General features: G+C 46.4%; 2 protein-coding genes across 7 annotated transcripts; one reads left to right on the top strand and one right to left on the bottom strand.

The window, feature by feature from the left end:
* Positions 1 to 262: 262 nt before the first annotated feature.
* On the top strand, positions 263 to 14,689 carry Slc35a2 (solute carrier family 35 member A2). 5 transcript variants are annotated; one of them, XM_004670092.3, is made up of 5 exons: positions 263 to 401; positions 1,753 to 1,935; positions 7,317 to 7,468; positions 12,419 to 13,146; positions 14,416 to 14,689. In XM_004670092.3, the coding sequence occupies exons 1-5, from the start codon at positions 311 to 313 to the stop codon at positions 14,441 to 14,443; spliced, it is 1,182 nt and encodes a 393-aa protein (XP_004670149.1). In that variant the 5' UTR covers positions 263 to 310; the 3' UTR covers positions 14,444 to 14,689. The 5 variants fall into 5 exon arrangements, 4 of the variants coding, with proteins under 4 accessions (XP_004670149.1, XP_004670150.1, XP_044996167.1 ...); XR_006634603.1 differs by having other exon boundaries at positions 12,419 to 13,429; positions 14,416 to 14,506; XM_045140232.1 differs by lacking the exon at positions 1,753 to 1,935 and having other exon boundaries at positions 280 to 401.
* Positions 14,690 to 14,746: 57 nt separating this feature from the next.
* On the bottom strand, positions 14,747 to 21,147 carry Pqbp1 (polyglutamine binding protein 1). 2 transcript variants are annotated; one of them, XM_004670095.3, is made up of 7 exons: positions 21,024 to 21,147; positions 20,470 to 20,554; positions 16,997 to 17,108; positions 16,679 to 16,791; positions 16,233 to 16,517; positions 15,218 to 15,281; positions 14,747 to 15,065 (listed from the first exon to the last, which is right to left on the bottom strand). In XM_004670095.3, the coding sequence occupies exons 2-7, from the start codon at positions 20,534 to 20,536 to the stop codon at positions 14,909 to 14,911; spliced, it is 798 nt and encodes a 265-aa protein (XP_004670152.1). In that variant the 5' UTR covers positions 20,537 to 20,554; positions 21,024 to 21,147; the 3' UTR covers positions 14,747 to 14,908. The 2 variants fall into 2 exon arrangements, with proteins under 2 accessions (XP_004670152.1, XP_044996170.1); XM_045140235.1 differs by lacking the exon at positions 21,024 to 21,147 and adding an exon at positions 20,660 to 20,820.
* Between the last annotated feature and the right edge of the window lie 16 nt (positions 21,148 to 21,163).

The following is a 21,163-nucleotide window of genomic DNA, read 5'->3' as shown; positions in this document are numbered from 1 at the left end:
AGGAGTTTGATGCCGAAAGGGTGGCGCCACCTGGAGACGGTTCCAATAAGGAGCAGAGTTGGAAGAGCAAATGAACCAATGAAATGGAGAAGGCTGGGGCGGGTGGGATGGCGAGTCCGGTCGGTAAAACGTACAAACGGAGGTGGGGGCGACTACCACTGAAGTGCTACAAAGACTGCCGGACACCGGATCAACCACGTCCTGGGTCTTTTAGCCGATGCCCCGCCCTCCGCTCGAGGCCCGGAAGCGGAAGTAGCGCACAAGGAAGTGGCCTACTGTTGCCGAGGGGACGGGCCGGGCAGATGCCAACATGGCAGCGGTTGGGGTTGGTGGATCCACCGCGGCGACGGGTTCTGGTGCCGTTTCCGCAGGGGCATTGGAGTCTGGCACCACTAGTACAGGTGAGACGGCTTGTGGAATAGCCGGTGGTGCGGCAGAGGTCGGGGTCCCTGAGGGGGAATGATTCCTCTGAAGTGACAGGGAAGCATCTATAGTACAACCTAATTATGTGTGTGTGCTGGGAGAGGAAGGGAGGAGAGAAGGGACAGTTGTGAATGTGTTGGGGGTGGGAATAGACCATTCTGTGGGTGATTGCGGTGAGCGTCCTCCTGCATTTGGAGAGTGAAAACCATTCTGGATGGGGAGTGCATTTCCTTTTGAGGAGGCTGAGACACTGGGACCATTCTGTGCTTAGGTTTATTCTTGTGGAAGGGAGAAAGCATTCTGTGGGAGTTTTTCCTTATAAAAGGGAGAAATTATTTTGAGGGTGGTGACTCCTTCCCTGTGTAAGGGACCTTATAAATTTCAGGGCGTGGCAGGTTCTTCCTTATATGACTAGTGGGTCCATTTTGAGCATGAGGATGTCCTTCACTACATGGGGGAGAATTTCTAAGTGAAAGTACAGCTCATTTTATATTGAGGTGGGAGGGATCCTTCCTTATAGCTCAAAGAACATTTCTAAGAGTGCCTGGTCCTTCCGTATAGCAAAGAGAGCTCATTGTGAGTGTGAGGAGAACAAGGAATTATTCCTTGGCTGGCAGGAGGCGGGGACATAGTGTGCATTGGTGGGAAGACCATGTGAACTATAGGGAAGTATTTCCTTATGTGGTTGAGATAACCAAACCAGTTTTGGTAGAGTAAACTATTCACTATTTGGGAGGCAGTGTAGGAGATGGAAGAAACACTAATCCTTAGTGGTTGGACACATTTTAAATAGTCTTACCCTTTGTATTGGGATATTATTTCTTATGTGGCATCGGCCCTCAAGCAGAAGCACCGTTGCATTGAAACTCTCATTTTGCTCATCCATAAAATGCAAATCCTAGTTCCTTCAGAGATCACAATATGAGTGCATTGAGATAACCCATATAAATTCCTTCGCCCAGAGATAGGCATACAGTAAGCACTCAGTGAATGTTGGGAATACTGTCTCAGAAAGAATTATTCCTCAGGGGAGAGAGTCAAGGTGAGTGTCCAGGGCCTGCCTTAGCCATTTCCTGACACCTTAACAAGGATTCCAGGTAAGACCTGGCCGGAGTGAGGCCCACTTCTCCCAACTGGACCCTGCCTATAGGTGAGGGTGTGAAAGCAGGTAGGGATCAGACTCTCATTGACTCAGGGTGGGCAGGCAGAGGGAGGAAGTGGCAATGGCTGGGTGGCTTCTGGTTGAGAAAGGAGAGGGGGTTAGGGTGGTGTGGCTGAGCCCTAGCAGCTTCTGACTCCATTCTCTCATGGCCCTTCCATTCCCTACAGCTCACCGGCGCCTCAAGTACATATCCCTAGCTGTGCTGGTGGTGCAAAATGCTTCCCTCATCCTCAGCATCCGCTACGCCCGCACGCTGCCTGGGGATCGCTTCTTTGCCACTACTGCTGTGGTCATGGCCGAAGTGCTCAAAGGTCTCACCTGTCTCCTGCTGCTCTTCGCACAGAAGAGGGGTATGAGAGCCAGGGTGCGGGGCATTATGTGTGTGCTCACATGGAGGGGATTCTGGGGAGTATCCTGGTGTCTGAGCCTGCCTGGGAATTATGTAAGTGCACCTAGGCTTCCTTACCTTGCTGTGAGTAGCTGCTTCTCTCCTTGTCTACTTTTTTTTTTTTTTTTTTTTTTTTTGGTTTTATGAGGTAGGGTCTCACTCTGGCCCATGCTGACTGGGAATTCACTATGTAGTCTGAGGGTGGCCTCGAACCCATGGTGACTCTCCTACCTCTGCCTCCCAAGTGCTGGGATTAAAGGCGTGTGTCACCACACCTGGCCTTGTCTACTTCTTATATACTAAGAGCTGCAGTAGTGAAATAGTCTGCCCAGAAGGCAGCAGGAAACTCACATGGTGATCAATTTACCTTTAAGTTTGTATTATAGAAACTGGGCATGGCGATGCACTCTTGTAATACCAGAATTTGAAAGGTGGGAGGGTAGGATCAAGAGTTCAAGTTTACATAGGGAGTTCAAGGTCAGGCTGGACTATATGAGACCCTGTATTAAAAAAAAATAATCTTTGTATTATGGAGAATTTAATTCTAAGCATACACAGAATCAGAGAGAAAAATAAAATAGTAAAATCTCCATGAAACCCCATCCCTCAGGTGTTCACAAATATCAACTCATGGCCACTCTGTCATGAAGCAGCATTAATGACTATCCACTCAATGCCAATCTACATGTCTGTCACATGTCACATACTTCCCTTTCATTTTTTTATTTTTATTTTTCAAGGTAGGGTCTTACTTATAACTCAAACTGACCTGGAACATACTCTGTAGTCTCAGGCTGGCCTCAAACTCACAGCCATCCTCCTACCTTCGTCTTCCAATTGCTGGGATTAAAGGCATGTGCTACCATGCCTGACTGATTTGGTACATTTATTTATTTATTTTTGGTTTTTCGAGGTAGGGTTTCACTCTAGCTCAAGCTGACCTGGAATTCACTATGTAGTCTCAGGGTGGCCTTGAACTCAGGGCGATCCTCCTTCCTCTGCCTCCCAAGTGCTAGGATTAAGGCGTGCACCACCATGCCCGGCCTTTTTTTTTTTTTTTTTTTAAGTAAGGTCTTGCTCTAGGCCAGGCTTACCTAGAATTCACTAAGTAGTCTCAGTGTGACCTCGAACTCATAACTATCTTCCTATCTCTGTCTCCCAAGTGCTGGGATTAAAGGTGTGTACCACCAAGCCTGGCCTTGGTACATATTTTTTGTTGTTGTTATTTTCGAGGTAGGGTCTCACACTAGCCCAGGTTAACCTGGAATTCATTATGTGGTCTCAGGCTGGCCTCGATTTATTTATTTGCAAGTAGAGAGAGACAAAATGAGACAGAGAATGGGCACACCTGGACCTCTAGCCAGGGTAAACAAACTCCAGATCCATGTGCCACTTTGTGCATCTGGCTTTTCGTGGGCACTGGGGAAATGAACTTGGGTTGTTTGGTTTTGCAGGCAAGTGCCTTAACCACTGAGCAATCACTCCAGCCATTCTGTACATTTTTTTATAAGTGTCAGGCATTGGTATCTACCTATATTTCCAGCTACTCAGTGCAGGAGTTTGAAGCCCACTTGGGCAACATAGTAAGGCACCACCTCCAAGCAACAATCACAAAAATACCAAGAAATGAATACATGAAAGTATAATACCTAAGAGTCATACAATCAAAAAATAAGCTAGGCGTGGTGGCACACACTTTTAACTCCATTACTCATGATGCAGAGATAGGAGGATCGTCATGAGTTCGAGGCCATCCTGAGACTACATAGTGAAGTCCAGGTCAGCTTGGGCTAGAGTGAGACCCTACCTTGAAAATAATAATAATAACAATAATAATAATAATAATAATAATAATAATAATAATAAAGCAGGACATGGTAGCTAACCTGGAATCCCAGCATTTGGTAGGCTGAAACAAGAGAATTATGAATTTGGAGCAAGCCTCAGCTACATTGTGAATACCAAGACAGCTTGGGCCTAAGCAAGACCCTGTCTCAAATAGTAAATCAATAACAACTTTCAAACAACAACAAAAGTAAAAGCAAGGGCTGGAGAGCTGACTCAGCAGTTAAAGGCACCTGCTTGTAAAGTCTGACAATCAGTGTTTGATTCCCCAGTACCTATGTAAAGCCAAATGCACTAAGTGGTGTATGTGCATCTGGAGTTTGTTTACAGTGGCAGGAAGTACTGGCGCGCCCATATCTTTTTTTTGGTTTTTCGAGGTAGGGTCTCACTCTGGTCCAGACTGACCTGGAATTAACTCTGTCATCTCAGGGTGGCTTTGAACTCACGGCAATCCTCCTACATCTGCCTCCCAAATGCTGGGATTAAAGGTGTGCGCTACCACGCCCATCTGCACCCATACTCTTGTTTCTGCCTCTTTCATTCTCTCTCTCTTAAATAATAATAAAAAATAACCCTAAAACCAGTTTTGGTAATGCAGGCCTGTAATACCAGCTACATGGGAGGTTGAGGCAGGAGGATCACAAGTTCAAAGCCAGCATGGTCAACTTTGTGAGACCCTTTCTCACAAAAAGGAGCTGGTGATGTGGCTCAGTTGGAGAACACTTCCCTAGCATATGTGAGATGTGAGTCACTGGTTCAATCCCCAGTAAACAAACACACACACACCAATAATTCAAGATATTATGCAAATATTCCCTCAGTTTTGAAATTCATAATTTCTCTCTTTTGATTTTTTTGAGGTGGGGTCTTCCTCTAGCCCAGGCTGACCTGGAACTCGCTATGTAATTTCAGGGTGGCCTTGAACTCCTGGTAATACTCCTACCTCTGCCTCCTAAATGCCGGGATTAAAGATGTGCAGCACAACACCCAGCTCATGATCTTTTTAAAAATTTTATTTAGTTTTTATTTATTTATTTGAGGGAGGGAGAGAGAGAGAGAGAGAGAGAGAGAGAGAGATAGAAATAGGCAGGGAGGGAGGGAGAGAGAGAGAGAATGTGTGCAAGAGGGCTTCCAGCCACTGCAAACGAACTCCAGATGCATGCGCCCCTTTTGTCTTTGCAGGCAAGCGCCTTAACCACTTGGCCATCTCTCCAGCCCTCATGATCTTTTTTTCCGAGGTATGGTCTCCCTCTCTAGACCAGGCTGACCTGGAATTCACTATGTAGTCTTAGGGTGGCCTTGAATGCCTTGGACTCATGGCAATCCTCCTACTTCTGCCTCCCAAGTACTGGGATTAACGGCATACACCACCACAACTGTTTTTGTTGTTGTTGTTGTTCATGATTTCTTAAGTTTCATAAAAATGTTTTAAAAAAATACTGTGGCCTGGGGCTGGAGAGATGGCTTAGAAGTTAATGCATTTGCCTGCAAAGCCAAAGGACCTCGGTTCAATTCCCCAGGACCCACATAAGCCAGATGCACAAGGTGGAGCATGTGCCTGGAATTCATTTGCAGTGGCTGGAAACTCTGGTACACCCATTCTCTCTCTCGCTCTCTGTCTGCCTCTTTCTCTCTCACTCTCTCAAATAAATAAGTAAAATAAAAAAAAAAACAAAACTGTGGCCTGGTATGTTGGTACTCACCTTTAATCCTAGCACTTGAGAGGCAGAGGTAGGAGGATCATTGTGAATTCGAGGCCAGCCTGAGACTACTTAGTAAATTCCAGGTCAGCCTGGGCTAGAGTGAGACCGTATCTTGAAAATTGAAAACAAAGTCGGGCGTGGTGACACATGCTTTTAATCCCAGTACTCATGAGGCAGAGGTAGGAGAATCCCCATGAGTTTGAGACCATCCTGAGACTATATACTACTATTAATTCCAGGTCAGCCTGGACCAGATTGAGACCCTACCTCGAAAAACCAAAATAAATAATAAAAAAAAAATAAAAACGAGATCCTAATAGGTTGTGTGCCAGGGTATTGCTTAGTGATATAGAGCAAGTTTTGAACACGTTTGGAAACCCTGGGTTGAATTTCCAGCATTATATCTCCCCACCTACCTATCTACATGGTTTTGTGTATAGGCTTTATTGCATAGGGAATGATTAATAGTTAATTCATTGGAGTAAAGCTTAACCAGACTTTGGCTTAATGGTCAAGACTATATCCATACCCTTGTATTTTCAACACTCAGGTAGCTGGGGCAGGAGGATTGAGAGTTCAAGGCCATCCTGGGATATACAGTGAGACCCTATCTCAAGTGGGAAGAAAAAAAGCAGGGCATGGCGGTGCATGCCTTTAATCCCAGCATTCAGGAGGCAGAGGTAGGAGGATCACCTTGAGTTCAAGGCCATACTGAGACTACATAGTGAATTATTCCTAGGTCAGCCTTGGCTAGAGTGAGACCCTACCTCGGAAAACCACACACACACACATCCAAAAAAAAAAAAAAAAGTCAAGGGAAAAAGACTCCATCCAGAAGGCTCCTTGGTGTGTGTGTCTAGGGCTGGCTGAGGAAAAGATGTGCCTGGGTGCGAGGTGAACCCTGCTTTCATGTGTCTCATGAACCACTAAGTAGCTAGGATAAGTCTAAACATCTAGGGCTGGAGGTACCACTCAGGGATAAAACACTTGCCCAGTGTGTATTCAACCGTATCTCATAAAAGGTCTAAAACCTCTCTGGGAGACAGCCCTGTACTTCTTACGCTCCTAGTTACTGATGAATATTTCATTGTACAGATGTGTTGAGTGTTTGCCTTGAATGTGCTTATGCCAGCAAGGTAGCTCTCAGTTGAGTGAAATGTGGTTGATGATTAGCAGACAACGTGATGGATAATTGTTTTGTGGCCACTGGGCTGGGATAAAACCTAGAGAACCTACTAGGCAAGCACACTACCACTTACCTGTACCTACACTCCTTTTAATGGCTTTTAAACTGAATATTAGAAAGGCTTATTTAGTCATTGCTTTTCTGAGCACAAGACCTAGACGTAGAGCTCAGACTAAGTGGCTTGCCTATGTACGCTCAAAAGCCCTGCGTTCCATCTCTTGCACTGTAATGAAGAAATGGTCTGCAGAGATGGCTCAGCAGTTAAGGCACTTGCCGGCAAAGCCTAATGACCCAGGTTCAAGTCCCAGGTATCCACGTAAAGCCAGATGCACAGAGTAGTGCATATGTCTGGAGTTTGTTTGCACTGGCTCGAGGCCTTGCTGCTCCCATTCTCTCTCCTCTACCTCTTTCTTGCTCACTCTCTATCAAACAAATAAATAAAATAAATATTAAAGAAATAAAACCCTGAGTAAATCCTACAGAATGTTAGAGGGGTAGCAGTGGGTTGCAGGGCAAGAAAGTAGACACAGGAGCCCTGCCTGGTCCCCGCCTCCAGTGAATTCCCATTTTGGTAGACCATGCTCAAAGGGCTCTCCTCCTCCCACATAGGTAATGTGAAACATCTGGTTCTCTTCCTCCACGAGGCTGTCCTGGTGCAGTATGTGGACACGCTCAAGCTTGCAGTGCCCTCTCTCATCTATACCTTACAGAATAACCTCCAGTATGTTGCCATCTCCAACCTGCCAGCTGCCACTTTCCAGGTGAGACCCTAGCCCAGCATGGCCCCAGGGGAACTGGCTGAGTTGGGGGATATAATATGGGGAAAGGGGTGGTGTGCAAACAGCAGAAGTTACATTATACTTTGAGAATATTCTTGGAACTCCCTCAACATTGATTTCCTCATGTGTGATAATTGGGAATAGAAATAGTTAACACCTGCCAGGTGTGGTGGCGTACGCCTTTAATACCAGCACTTGTGAGGCAGAGGTAGGAGGGTCGCCATGAGTTTGAGGCCACCCTGAGACTACAGTTAATTCTAGGTCAGCCTGAGCTAGAGTGAGACCTTACCTTGGAAAACCGGGAAAAAAAAAAAAAAATAAATGGTAACACCTGTCCAAGGAAATGCTGGGATGACTGAAAGAAATACCTGGGGGATTTGGATGGCTCAGCAATTAAAGCTGCTTGTTTTTCAAAACCTGCTAGCCTAAGTTCAATTCCCTACACTCAAGTAAAGTTGCATGCAAAAAGTAGCACAAGCATCTGACATTTGATTACAGCAGCTAGAGATCCTGGCACATACATACACATGCAAAACAAAATTTTTAAAAAGGATATACCTGGGGCTGGATTTAGTGCCATATGCCTGTACTCCCCAGCCCTCCGGAGGCTGAAGCAGAAGGATCATGAGTTCCAGAACAGAACAGATTGGGCTGCATAATATCTCAAAAAGAGTGTGTGTGTGTGTGTGTGTCTAGGGGTGGATGGCCAGGCTTATTGGTTAAAGGCTCTCCTGTGCAAAGCCTGCTGGCCTGGCTTCAATTTCCTAGCACCCACATAAAGCTGGATGCAAAGCAGTGCATATGTCTGTGATCCCAATACATCTGGACAGTGGGAGGCAGAGCCAGCTAGTCTGGCTACAAGAGACCCTGTCTCAAAGAGGGTTGAGAACAGAAGAGATGGCTTAATGGTTAAAGGCACTTGCAAACCCTGATGGCCCAGGTTTGATTCCCTAGTACCCACTTAAAGTCGGATGCACAAAGTAGCACATGTGTTTGGAGTTTGGTTTGTAGTGGCAGGAGACCCTGGCACACTCATATTCATTCTAATCCCCCCCCTCTCAAATAAATAAATGAGGGCTGGAAAGATAGCCTAGCAATTATGGCACTTGCCTGCAAAGCCTAGGGACATAGGTTCAATTCTCTAGTACCTACATAAGCACAAGGCGACACATGTATTTGGAGTTTGTTTGCAGTGGTTGGAGGCCCTGGCATGCCCATTCTATCTGCCTCTTCCCTTCTCTCTCTCTCTTAGATGAATAAATAAAATACTATAAATAAATGAAAAAAAAAATATATATATATACACATACATACATATATTCATATATCTATACACACACACACACACACACATACATACATACATATATTTGAGATAGTGTCTTTCCCTAGCCCAGGCTGACCCTAGACTTCACTATGTAGTCTCAGGCTGGCCTCAAACTTGCAGCAATCTTCTAACCTCTGCCACCCAAGTGAAGGAATTAAAGGCATGCACCAGCATACCCGCCTCAAAATGCTTTTTAAAGGAATTTTAGAAAAAATAGTGGAGTACAGACACGTTGAGGTCCTCAGACCTCCATGTGTTCCCCACAGCATGTGCACATCCATACACATATGCCTGAAAATAAGTTTTACAACAGGAAAAAAAAAATGCCTGGGAAGCCCTTGATTTCTCATTGATTCAGTTTTTCACAAGATTGATTAAGAAGCCTAGATGATGGGGTAAGGTTGCTCAAGTTAAAATCTCACCTCTGCTACTGTCCAGCTGTGTGATTTTGGGGTAAGTCATTTAATCTCTCTTAGTTTGCTCATCTTTTAATTTTTAAAATTTTTATTTATCATATGAGAAAAAGAGAGAGACAAATGCAGATAGAGAGAATGAGCACACCAGGGCCTTTGGCCACTGAAAACCAACTCCAGACCACCTTATGCATCTGGATTATGTGGATCCTGAGGAATTGAACCCGGGTCCTTAGGCTTCATAGGTAAGCATTTTAACCACTAAGCCACCTCTCCAGCCCATGCTCATCTTTTTTCTTTTTTGGTTTTATTTTGAGGTAGAGTTTCATTCTAGCCCAAGCTGACATATAATTCACTGTGTAGTCTCATGGTGGCCTCGAACTCACCCACAGTAATTCTCCTACCCTGCCTCCCAAGTGCTGGGATTTAAGGTGTGTTCTGCCATGCCCAGCTTTTTTAGTTTATTTATTTCATTTATTTTTAAGTATTATTTATTTATTTGAAAAAGAGAGAATAGGTACACCAGGGCCTCCAGCCTCTGCAAATGAACTCCAGATGCATGTGTCACCTTGTGCATCTGGCTTTTTTGTTTTTGTTTTATTGAGGTGTAGGGTTTTACTCTAGCCCAGGCTAACCTGGAATTCACTATGTAGTCTCAGGGTGGCCTCGAACTCATAGCTGTCCTTTTACCTCTGCCTCCTGAGTGCTAGGATTAAAGACATGTGCCACCATGCCCAGCTTATTTTGGCTTTTTTAAAGGTAGTCTTGCTGTAGCCCAGGCTGACTTGGAATTCACTATGAAGCTTCAGGGTGGCCTTGAACTTATGGTGATCCACCTACCTCTGCTTCCTGAGTACTGGGATGGGATTAAAGGCATGTGTCATCACATCTGGCTATTTTTTTTCACAATTTTTATAACATTTTCCATGATTATCAAAAATATACTATGGTAATACCCTCCCTCCCCGCTCCTGCACTTTCCCCTTTGAAATTCCATTCTCTATCATATTACCTCCCCATCTCAATCACTGTACTTACATATATACAATACCAACCTATTAAGTACCCTCCTCCCTTCCTTTCTCTTCCCTTTATATCTCCTTTTTAGCTTACTGGCCTCTGCTACTGAGTATTTTCCTTCTCACGCAGAAGCCCAATCATCTGTTGGCTATTTTTTTTCTCTTTCTTTTTCTTTTTTTAAAATTTTTATTAACATTTTCCATGATTATAAAATATATCCCATGGTAATTCCCTCCCTCCCCACCCCCACACTTTCCCATTTGAAATTCCATTCTCCATCATATTACCTCCCCATTACAATCATTGTAATTACATATATACAATATCAACCTATTAAGTATCCTCCTCCCTTCCTTTCTCCACCCTTTATGTCTCCTTTTCAACTTACTGGCCTCTGCTACTAAGTATTTTCATTCTCACGCAGAAGCCCAGTCATCTGTTGGCTGTTTTTTTTTTAATGTGTATTTATTTGAGAGAGAGAGAGAGGCAATGGGGGGTGGGGGCGGGATGGGCATGCCAGGGCCTCCAGCCACTGCAAACAAATTCCAGACACATGTGCCACCTTGTGCATCTAGCTTATGTTGATATGCGGAATCCAACCTGGGTCATTAGGCTTTGCAGACAAATGCCTTAACTGCTAAGCCATCTCTCCAGCCCTATTTTATTATTTTTTCTGGTTTTTCAAGGAAGGGTCTTGCTGTAGCCCAGGCTGATCTGGAATTCACTATGTAGTATCAGGGTGGCTTCAAACTCACAGCAATCCACCTACGTCTGCCTCCCCAGTGCTGGGATTAAAACCATGCTTGGCTGTTTTAGTTTTTGAGTCAAGGTTTCATGTAGCCCAGGCTAGCCTGGATATTGATGGAGCTAAAGATGACCCTGAACTTTTTTTTTGTTGTTGTTGTTGTTGTTTTTGTTTTTCAAGGTAGGTTCTCACTGTAGCTCAGGCTAACCTGGAATTCCCTATGTAGTCTCAGGGTGGCCTCAAACTCATGGCGATCCTCCTACCTCTGCCTGTGGAGTGCTGGGATTAAAGGCCTGTTCCTTTTTTGTTTGTTTGTTTTCAAGGTAGGGTTTCGCTCTAGCCCACACTGACCTGAAATTCACTATGTAGTCTCATGGTAGCTCCGAACTCATGGTGATCCTCCTACTTCTGCCTCCCAGGTGCTGGGATTAAAGATGTGTGCCACCATGCTCAGCTCCCCAAGTCCTCAATTTTTGGTTATGAGACTGGGTCTTGCTCTGCAGACCAGAGTGGCCTTGAACTCATGAGCCACTTTCTTCAAACTTGTAAGTGTTGGTATTGCCAGCATGTGCCAACATGACAGGTTTACTTATCTGTAAATTAGAGTGCTGCCCATTTCCTATGATAGTGGAAGATAATCAGCTATTTCCCATATAGTACTCAGACCCACCCTGAGCACATGTCATATGTAAATATTTTCTTGCTTTGTTTTGTGGTAGAGGCATTGGTATGGAGACTTCCCTCATCACAAAGCACTCTGATAAGTTCTTTTTTTTGGGGGGGGTACACGTGTATGTGCCTGCAGATGCATGGGCACACATGTGGAGGCCAGAGATGTCCTCCATGCTCCCCTAGACAGCCTCTCGCTGAACTTGGGATGGGTACTGTTTTTCAGTTAAATTGACTGACTGTCGAGCCCCAGTGACCCTACACTCTCCTCTGCTCTTGAGTTACATAGCCATACCTGACGTCTTATGTGGGTGCTGGGGATCCAACTCAGTTCATCATGCTTGTGCAATAAGTGCTGTTACCCACCGAGCCATCTCTCAGACCCCTCCTTTTTTTGTTTAAAGACAAACAGGGTCTCTCAAACTCCCTACGTATCAGAGAAAAACCTTGGACTCTTGATCCTGCTGTCACCTTCCAAGTGCTGGGATTGATTACAGGTGTCTACTATCTCACCAGGTTTATGTGGTGCTGGAGACTGAACGCAGCACTTCTTGCATGCTAGGCAAGCAATCTACTGAATTGAGCTACATCCACAACCCCTAAATAGTTCTTAAAGCCTCTCCCAAAAGACCAGTTTTGTTGTCATGCTTCCCATCCTATCCTTTTTATTGTGCCTGGGGGCTCACAGTGGGTGCTGTTCCCCACATGCACCTTCTGGGGGTTAGAAGCCTTCAGTGCCTTCCACATGCCACTTGCAGGTGACGTACCAGCTGAAGATCCTGACCACAGCACTCTTCTCCGTGCTCATGCTGAACCGCAGCCTCTCGAGGCTGCAGTGGGCCTCTCTGCTGCTCCTCTTCACTGGTGTCGCCATTGTCCAGGCACAGCAAGCCGGTGGGGGTGGCCCACGGCCTCTGGATCAGAACCCTGGGGCGGGCCTAGCAGCTGTCGTGGCCTCCTGTCTCTCCTCAGGCTTTGCAGGTGTCTACTTTGAGAAGATCCTCAAAGGCAGCTCAGGTTCTGTATGGCTGCGCAACCTGCAGCTTGGCCTGTTTGGCACAGCACTGGGCCTAGTGGGGCTCTGGTGGGCTGAGGGCACTGCTGTGGCCCGCCGTGGCTTCTTCTTTGGGTACACGCCTGCTGTCTGGGGCGTGGTACTAAACCAAGCCTTCGGTGGGCTGCTGGTGGCTGTTGTTGTCAAGTATGCTGACAATATCCTCAAGGGCTTTGCCACCTCCCTGTCCATCGTGCTGTCCACTGTTGCCTCCATTCGCCTCTTTGGCTTCCACCTGGACCCATTATTTGCCCTTGGAGCTGGGCTTGTCATTGGTGCCGTCTACCTCTACAGCCTTCCCCGAGGTGCAGTCAAAGCCATAGCTTCCACTTCTGCCTCTGGGCCCTGTATTCACCAGCAGCCTCCTGGTCAGCCACCGCCTCCGCAGCTGTCTTCTCGAGGGGACCTCATCACGGAGCCCTTTCTGCCAAAGTCAGTGCTGGTGAAGTGAGGGCTGGTGGTGGTTGGGGAAAACAGGGAAGGGGACTAGGTTGGAGGGTATTGGGCATCTCTAGGATCCAAGTTGTTGCTGGGGCTCCCCTTGGGTTGGAAGGGTTTTTTTTTTCTCCCAGGTCATTCAACATTCTGGAAGGATTTGGAACTAGAGCCAAATGTCTCCTGAATCCTTCCTGGCAGACTGATTGCCTTCTCCTGGAGGGGATTTTTGGAGCTGCTTCCTTTGCCCCAGTCTAACCTCTTTGGGGACAGGGTTGAGGTATTGCTGTTCAAGGTCTTTATTGTCTGCTCCCTCTGCTGGAGGTGTCCTGTTTTTCATGCCTGGGACAGTCCATTGTAGCCATCCCAGACTAAAGTCCTGCAGCTCTTCAGTAATGACTAATGCCTATCGGAGGGGGTTCTATTTCCTGTTGTATGAGGCCTTCTCTCCTGTACCACCACCCTGGATCATGTTAGCATCTTGGTCTCTGATGTAGCCTAGGGGCAGCTTCCCTGGCACTGAGACTCTTGAAGATAGGTCTGTTCCAAGTACCCAGGCCAAATGGTTCACATTAGCCCATCCAGGGGAGGATGTAGTAGGGGCCATTTGTTTTTCACTGATTTGGTAATTTTTGGTATAATCAGATCATTTGTGATCCAGTGTGGAAAAAGGAGAGGTCCTTGAAATGGCTGACTCTAACTGAATGGAAGATGATGGTAGTTGCCAGATGCAGGGTTGTCTTCTGAGACATTCACAAGGGAAAACATAGCGCTGCCAATCCCATTCTTGCCACTCCCTTGTCTATAATGAGGTACCCTTACTTAATGGGAGGATGTCAGTTGATGAATCACAGAATTTACCCCCCCAACTCCCCAAAGCTTATTAACCCCTTAACTGTATCCCAGGTATGTGTGCACACACCCATGCATGCGTGTATACATGGGAGGTGCCTAAACTATCTTTGCTATATGTAAATAGGGCCATTGGATCTTTATTTTTGATTAATTTGTTCTGATTTTTTTGGTTTGTTTTCTAAGGAACTGTAATGAACCAATGCCAGGATACCCAATGCCAAATAAAGATGTTGTATTTATTTAGTCCACGTGTAGCTTTCTGACCCAGAGGCCCAATTCTCTCCACATAAGCAGTGTTACTAACCCTTGGACTACCAGCCTTACTACCACTGCCCTTGCTTGCTCAGGAAACCCGCCTTCCAACCCACCCCAGCTTTCTGTATTTTTCTTTCCTCCCCATTTCCTCCACAGGTTGCTCACCAAGGTGAAGGGTTCGTAGCTGCTGGAATTGAAGACATTGGCCTGTCCTCGTTCTCCCTTCTTGCTCTGGCCCAGCTGGGACCAAACTCTGATCAGTATTAGGGGTAGAGTGAGGTAGACATGGGAACTCCCTGTGCCTCCACTCCTGCCCCCACAGAGGGCTGACATGACTAAGCTCTGTTAATGGCCCCTCCCTCTCAGCTCCTGCTACCCCTGCAGTATTTCTTAGGTGAGTTTCTGCAAATAAAATGTGTTTTGCATCTTGCCAGCTTGGGTTGGAAAGCCTGGAAAGAACAAGGAAAAGAAGTACTCCAGCCTCATGGACATAACCACAGAAAAGCTTTTATTAAAACCAAGAAGGAAACAAGAGTATAATTCAGTGGCAGAGCCAACTGCTTAGCATGTACAAGGCTTTGGGTCCATCCCTAGTCCCACAAAGAAAGACAAAGAAAAGCAAACTGCCAGGGCTACAGGGAACCAGGGTTCAATCCCCTTGTTTGTTTCGGGAGGCCTCAGCATTGGCTCGGAGCACAGCTCCTGGGGATGGGTATGGACGCTGCTGGAAGAGGGGCCCAGCCGCTGTTGTGTCAGCACCCGTCTTGGCCTCATTCCTCTTGGGGAGTCCTGTTGACCATGTGCCCCTGGGGGGGAACAGATGAGGGGGCAGGAAGGGGATGTAGTGGGTACCACAAACTGGCCAAGACTAAAGAATGAGCGAAGGTGACTGAAGAGAAGGGCACTGTTCAGAGGTACAGTGAGAATCATAAAGGGGCTGAGGAGGGTTGTTACTCACCGGGGTGCATCTGAGTATGAGCTGGGGTCCATGGGGTCTAACTCTTCATCTTTCCGGCTCGCAGCTATAGAAATAAGTTGTAGGGCATGTTCTTTACTCAAGATATAAGGACCCACCCCCACTGACCACTGAGCCCTCGTCCCAAGAAGAAATGGAGCTTTGGGCTGCCATGGCTCGCTCACAGCATCCTTCTCTAGAAGCCCAGGATCAGGCACACACCCAAGACAGGGTTTCCTTATACTCTGTGCCCTGGCACCTCACTTACCTAACCCAAGCCCCAGCCTGTTATGCTTACTTTTTAATTTTTTTTTTCTGATTTAGTTTTATTTATTTTTATTTGATATGGGGGGGAGAGAAAGAGAGAGAATGGGCACCAAGGCCTCTAGCCATTGCAAACGAACTCCAGACACGTGTACCCCCATGGGCATCTGGCTTATGTGGGATCTGGAGAATCGAACCTGGGTCCTTAGGCTTTGCAGGCAAGCACCTTAACCACTAGGCCATCTTTCCAGCCCATTACTTTTGTTTTGTTTTGTTTTGATTTTTCAAGGTTAGGGTCTCACTGTAGCCCAGGCTGACCTGGAATTCACTATGTAGTCTCAGGGTGGCCTTGAACTCATGATGGTCTTCCTACCTCGGCCTCCCGAGAGCTGGAATTAAAGGTGTGTCCCACCATGCTTGCTTGCCCTTTTTAAAAAATTTTACTTGTAAGCTGAGCACTTGGGAGGCAGAGGTAGGAGGATTGCTGTGAGTTCAAGGCCACCCTGAGACTACAGAGTGAGTTCCAGGTCAGCCTGAGCTAGAGTGAGACCCTACCTCAAAAAAAAAAATATGTACTTGCATGCAGAGAGAGAGAATGGGCATGCCAGGGCCTCTAGCCACTGCAAACAAACTCCAGATACATGTGCCACTTTGTGCATCTGGCTTTACGTGGGTACTGGAGAATTGAACTCAGGTCGTTAGGTGTTGAGGCAAGCGCCTTAACTGCTGAGCCATCTCCCCTGCCCCTGCTTACCCTTTTTGCTCTTGGGATAAGGAGCCACCTCCTCCCGGCGATGGTGACGCCGTTCTTTGCCCTCGTCTCGGTCTGCCTTGTCATATCCCCGGTCCCGGTCTCGTTCCCTGTCCCGTTCTCTCTCTCTGTCCACCTTGTCATAGCTCCGCTCTCGATCTCTATCAGACTTATCATGGTTTCGGTCTGACTTGTCGTGACTCCTGTCTGGCTTCTCATGGCTGCGGTCAGACTTTTCATGGTTCCTGTCCGGCTTCTCATGAGTCCGGTCCAACTTCTCGTCAGCATCTAGAGGGACAGAGAAGTCCTGAAGTGACTTTCCTACCCAGGATTCATCAGTTCTTACCTTTAGCAACTTCTAATACTCTGGAGCTGGGCCTGCCAGGTGCCACCTGCCCCTCTTAGAATTGCAGGAATCACTTGAGGCACCCTTGTATTTGCCAGCTTACCTGCATTACTGTTTCTGAGCTTTTTGGCAGATTTGGTCACCACAAAGTTGGGATCATGTGGAGAAAGCCAGGATACAAGGTCTGTCTCCACATTCCAGTAGTAAGGAAGACCACTGTGGGGCAGTGGAAGGGAAGGAGCATCAGCACAGCTGTCTTGTCCTTGTATCAATTCTTCACTTCCCGATCTCTGCGTATACCTACTTCATGGCTGCACACCCAGATCCCTGTTTCATCCTATACACCTCATGCCCAGGGACAACACAGGAAGGGCAAAGTCATCAGCCAGCTGCCCCTCCCCCCTCAGATTGCCAGGCTCACCAGGAAGGGTCGAACACCTTGTACCAGCTCGGTGGCAGGCCCTCCAATCGTGTGGCCTCATAGTCCACAGGATCATCATCATAGTCCTCGGCAATAATCTCTTCCTCTGGCTCTGGCAAAACGAGGAGGAGGAGGAGGAGGAGGAGGAGAATTTAAGGACCAGGGGCTTTCTCATCCTACACTCAGGGCCTGGAGGGACCTACCCATTCACATCTACACAGCCACATTTGGAAGACAGAGGTGCCTATGTATGTACTTGGAAATGTATGAAGCATTTCTCATCCAAATCTGTTTTAGAAGACCTAACAAAAGCATTATCTAAATCTTTTGTTTCTGGGTTCAAGTGAGTTTATACTGGTATCCAGACCTATCTGGTTTCAGGTTAACAGAGAATCCTGAGTTCAGATTTTGTGGCACTATATTACCCAAACCTATTTAATGAAATGGGCTTAAACAGCAGGAGTTTATAAGAAAATAATGGCCCATTTATTTACCTTTTAAATAGTGATTACAGGATTTCTGAGTCCCATATATTGAACAGCAAGAGGTATAATAGCCAGGCGTGGTGGCACATGCCTTTAATCTTAGCAATCAGAAGGCAGAAGTAGGCCTGCTATGAGTTTGAGGCCAGCCTAAGACTACATAGTGACTTCCAGGTTAGCCTTGGCTAGAGTGAAACTCTACTAGAACACCTCCACCCCCAAAAGAAGAAGAAAATAGCAAGATATTCATCCAAACATTGCTCTGAATCCATTTGGTCCCTTAGGGCTGATATACAGTATGCCTGCAACAGATGTTCACTGATACCAGCAGAATAAAATGCTGTTTATTAGCAGCCCAATGCCTGGCTCTCAGGCATATAATATATTTCTTGTGTGGGTATAATTAACAATGAAATGCAGCCAGGGGTGATGGTTTATGCCTATAATCTGAGCACTTAGGATGCTGAGGTACAATTAGCAGTTCAAGGCCAGCCTTGGCTACATAATGAATTGCAGGTCAGTATAAGAGTGAGACTTTGCCTCAAAAAAATGAAATAAAATAAAACTGGGGCTGAGGAGATATCTCAGGAGCTTGCTATACTTGCTTACAAAGCCTGTAAGCCTGGGGTCCAATTCCCTAGCCACCCACATAAAGCAAGATGGGCATTCCTTTGTAGTGGCAAGAGACCCTGGCATGCATGCATGCAAATATACAGACTTATGGAAATCAAAATTTTGTTTTGTTTTCTTCTTTCCTTTTTTTTTTTTTTTTTTTTTGAGGTAGGATCTCACTCTAGCCCAGGCTGACCTGGAATTCACTCTGTATTCTCAGGGTGGTTTTGAACTCATGGCAATCCCCCTAGCTCTGCCTCCTGAGTGCCCAGCTTTGCAAATCAATTTTTAAAACAAGAACTGTGTTGCCAGGTGTGGTGGCGCACGCCTTTAATCCCAACACTCGGGAGGCAGAGCTAGGAGAATTGCCATGAGTTCGAGGCCACCCTGAGAATACAGAGTGAATTCCAGGTCAGCCTAAGCTAGTGAGCCTCTGCCTTGAAAAAACCAAAAGTACTGTGTATATACCAGCAACAGTATTGTATCTGTTACATTACAGACCCCTCAAAAGGTGTGAAGTATGATCACATACATTGTTAATAAGATATACAGCATTAGCAGTAGGCCCAATATGAAAAGCTTAAAAGAAATATCAATAATACAGGGTTGGAGGTGGAGTAGTAGAGCACTTGCCTACCATGCCCGAGACATTGGATTCAATTTCCAGCACCACTAAAAAATACCAATGACCACAATTAGTACTATTAGCCACTACAAGGTCTATATCTGGTACATAGCAGCCTTGTAACAGATGGCAGTTGTCAATAAGGAAACAATATGACATACTTTCCAGTGCCTGGAACATTCTACACCAAAACCTGTCAGCTCTTAGTATTAACAAGGTTTAATTATCATACAGCAATATAGTAGACTTAATCGTAACATATATGCCAGACACTTAGGATGCCCCAAATCTATGTCAGCCATTAATGAGCTAAGTAAGTTGACATTAACGCTTGTGTTCATAATACCTCTGAAACTCATGTGGTGTTACACAACAAAGCATCAACACCTTCCCACTGTACTTGGCACAAAGGATATGTCAGCTATCATTCTTAAGTATCATGTCATCACCCCTATGGATTTGTTTTAATTAGTTTTTTTGTGCCTGCCTTTTTTTTTTTTTTTTTGAGATGGTTTCACTATGTAGCCCTGACTAGCATGGAACTTATTAGGCAAACCAACCTGGCCTCAAACTCGCAGGCAGTGTTCTCTTTGCCTCATTCTCCCCAATGCTGGGATTACAGGTAGGTAGGTAGGTGTGTCTATTAGTTTTTTTTAGTTTGAGGTAGGGTCTCAATTTAGCCCAGGCTGACCTAGAACTTAACTCTGTAGTCCCAGGCCAGCTTCAAACTCACAGTGATCCTGCTACCTCTGCCTCCCCAGTGCTAGGATTAAAGGTGTGTGTCACCATGCCCCCTTTTTTTGGAAGCAGGGTCTCACTCTAGCCCAGAAAGCCCTTGAGTTCACATTAACCTCCTCTTACCGCAGTCTCCTGAACCGTGGGACTAAAGGTGTGTGTCACCACACCTAACCCTTATTTATTTTAAATATTTGCAAACAGAGAGGGAGGTAGGAAGGGAATGGGCATGCCAGGGCCTCTTGCCACTGCAAATGAACTCCAGATGTAAGATCCACTTTGTGCATATGGCTTTATGTGGATACTGGGGAATTAAACCTGGGCCGTTAGGGTTTGCAAGCAAGTGCCTTTAACTGCTGAACCATCTCTCCAGCCACTTCCCACCCTTTCTGAGATTAGCTCTTGCTATCTTGCCCTGGTTCACCTCAAATTCCTGGATTCAAGTCAGCCTCCTCGATAGCTGGCAGTGATAGTGCCACTTTGCCCAGCCTGATTAGTGAATTAAACTATATCCTTCAACCACTCCCTACACTCAGTGCTTACCATGTACTAATAATGGATATCAGGAATTCATATTACAGTGAGATGCTTGCCAGAAGATGGGCATGGTGGCTCATGTTTATAACCCTAGTACTCTGGAAGGTGGGAGGACCACCCTGAGTTCTAGGCCAGCCTGGGCTACAGAGAGACCCTACCTCGGAAAAACAAAACAAAACAAAACAAAATATGCCTGGTAGGCCAGTCGAGGTAACAAGTATCAATAACAAAGCACTTATCAAGGAGTTTAAGATATGGCCCAGTAGTAGAGTGCGCCCAAGACACTGGGTTTGATCCCCAGCATCGCAAAACCAAAATAAAACAATACTGAACCTAAGAGTGTTATTATGGGTTATAGATGCAGTTAGTGGCAAATTGCAAGACCCTGGGTTGCCCCTCCCCCCACCAGAAAGGGGAAAAAAAAATAACACTGCCTGTTAAAACTGGCACACAGTAGGCCTATCTGCGCTTAGCTTTCTCACCGGGTTCCAGATGTTTGAGGATGCCTCTCTTGGCCAAGCGGGTCTGCAGTGCTACAGGTAACGGCATAGTAGGTAGGAGACAGACCTACGGACGGTCAGACAAGTCAAAATTAGCTCCGATGACGATTTAATTCTCAATTCTGTAACAAGCACTTCCCCACAAACGTGTATTCATCTGACCCCCACCTACCTATCTCAAAGCACGGCAAGCGGAACGAAAAGCGTGCTGTAAGGTCGAAGAAGTAGCTGGCAGCAGGGCCAGAACTATTCCGACCCTGGCATTGGAGACCGGATGCTCCAAAGACCCAGTTCCTCTTAGGCCCAGGCTCCGCCTACTGCCTCAGGGAACAACCGCACACCCCCGCAACCCAGAAATGGGCTCACCCAACATCCCTCTAAGGTTGTTGGGTGGGGGGAACCAAGGCGCTGGGCTGGGGGAGCGGAATGCGGCACTCTCCCAACTCTAAAAGCGCCAAACCCGAGCGTTACTATTCCAGTTGTGCTTGTCTTGAAAGTCTGTGAGACTCCCTTCCTTTCGTCGTCATTCTGCTTACCGATATCAAGTGACTCTGACAAAGAACAAAACCAGACGCTCTCCCCAGGCGGCGTGAACTGGTCCACCCCCGGGCTACTGGAGCAGATGTTGTTACCCTGGCCGACCAATAGGAGTGCGCCTTTGACCTTACGTAAGCGA

The sequence above is a fragment of the Jaculus jaculus genome, chromosome X, assembly GCF_020740685.1.
Source record: "Jaculus jaculus isolate mJacJac1 chromosome X, mJacJac1.mat.Y.cur, whole genome shotgun sequence".
Taxonomy (NCBI): Eukaryota; Metazoa; Chordata; class Mammalia; order Rodentia; family Dipodidae; genus Jaculus; species Jaculus jaculus.
The sequence above is the reverse complement of the archived record's forward strand: the minus strand, read 5'-3'. Positions and strand labels throughout refer to the sequence as shown.

Bases quoted from the DNA above. Each gene is read 5' to 3' on its own strand.
- Slc35a2 (XM_004670092.3), top strand. From the start codon at position 311: ATGGCAGCGGTTGGGGTTGGTGGATCCACCGCGGCGACGGGTTCTGGT. The intron at 402-1,752 runs GTGAGACGGCTT...CATTCCCTACAG, and splicing joins GTCTGGCACCACTAGTACAG to CTCACCGGCGCCTCAAGTAC. The intron at 1,936-7,316 runs GTATGAGAGCCA...CCTCCCACATAG, and splicing joins GCTCTTCGCACAGAAGAGGG to GTAATGTGAAACATCTGGTT.
- Pqbp1 (XM_004670095.3), bottom strand. From the start codon at position 20,536: ATGCCGTTACCTGTAGCACTGCAGACCCGCTTGGCCAAGAGAGGCATC. The intron at 16,792-16,996 runs GTGAGCCTGGCA...ACTGCCCCACAG, and splicing joins AAGGTGTTCGACCCTTCCTG to TGGTCTTCCTTACTACTGGA. The intron at 15,282-16,232 runs GTAAGCAGGGGC...TTATTTCTATAG, and splicing joins TTATCCCAAGAGCAAAAAGG to CTGCGAGCCGGAAAGATGAA.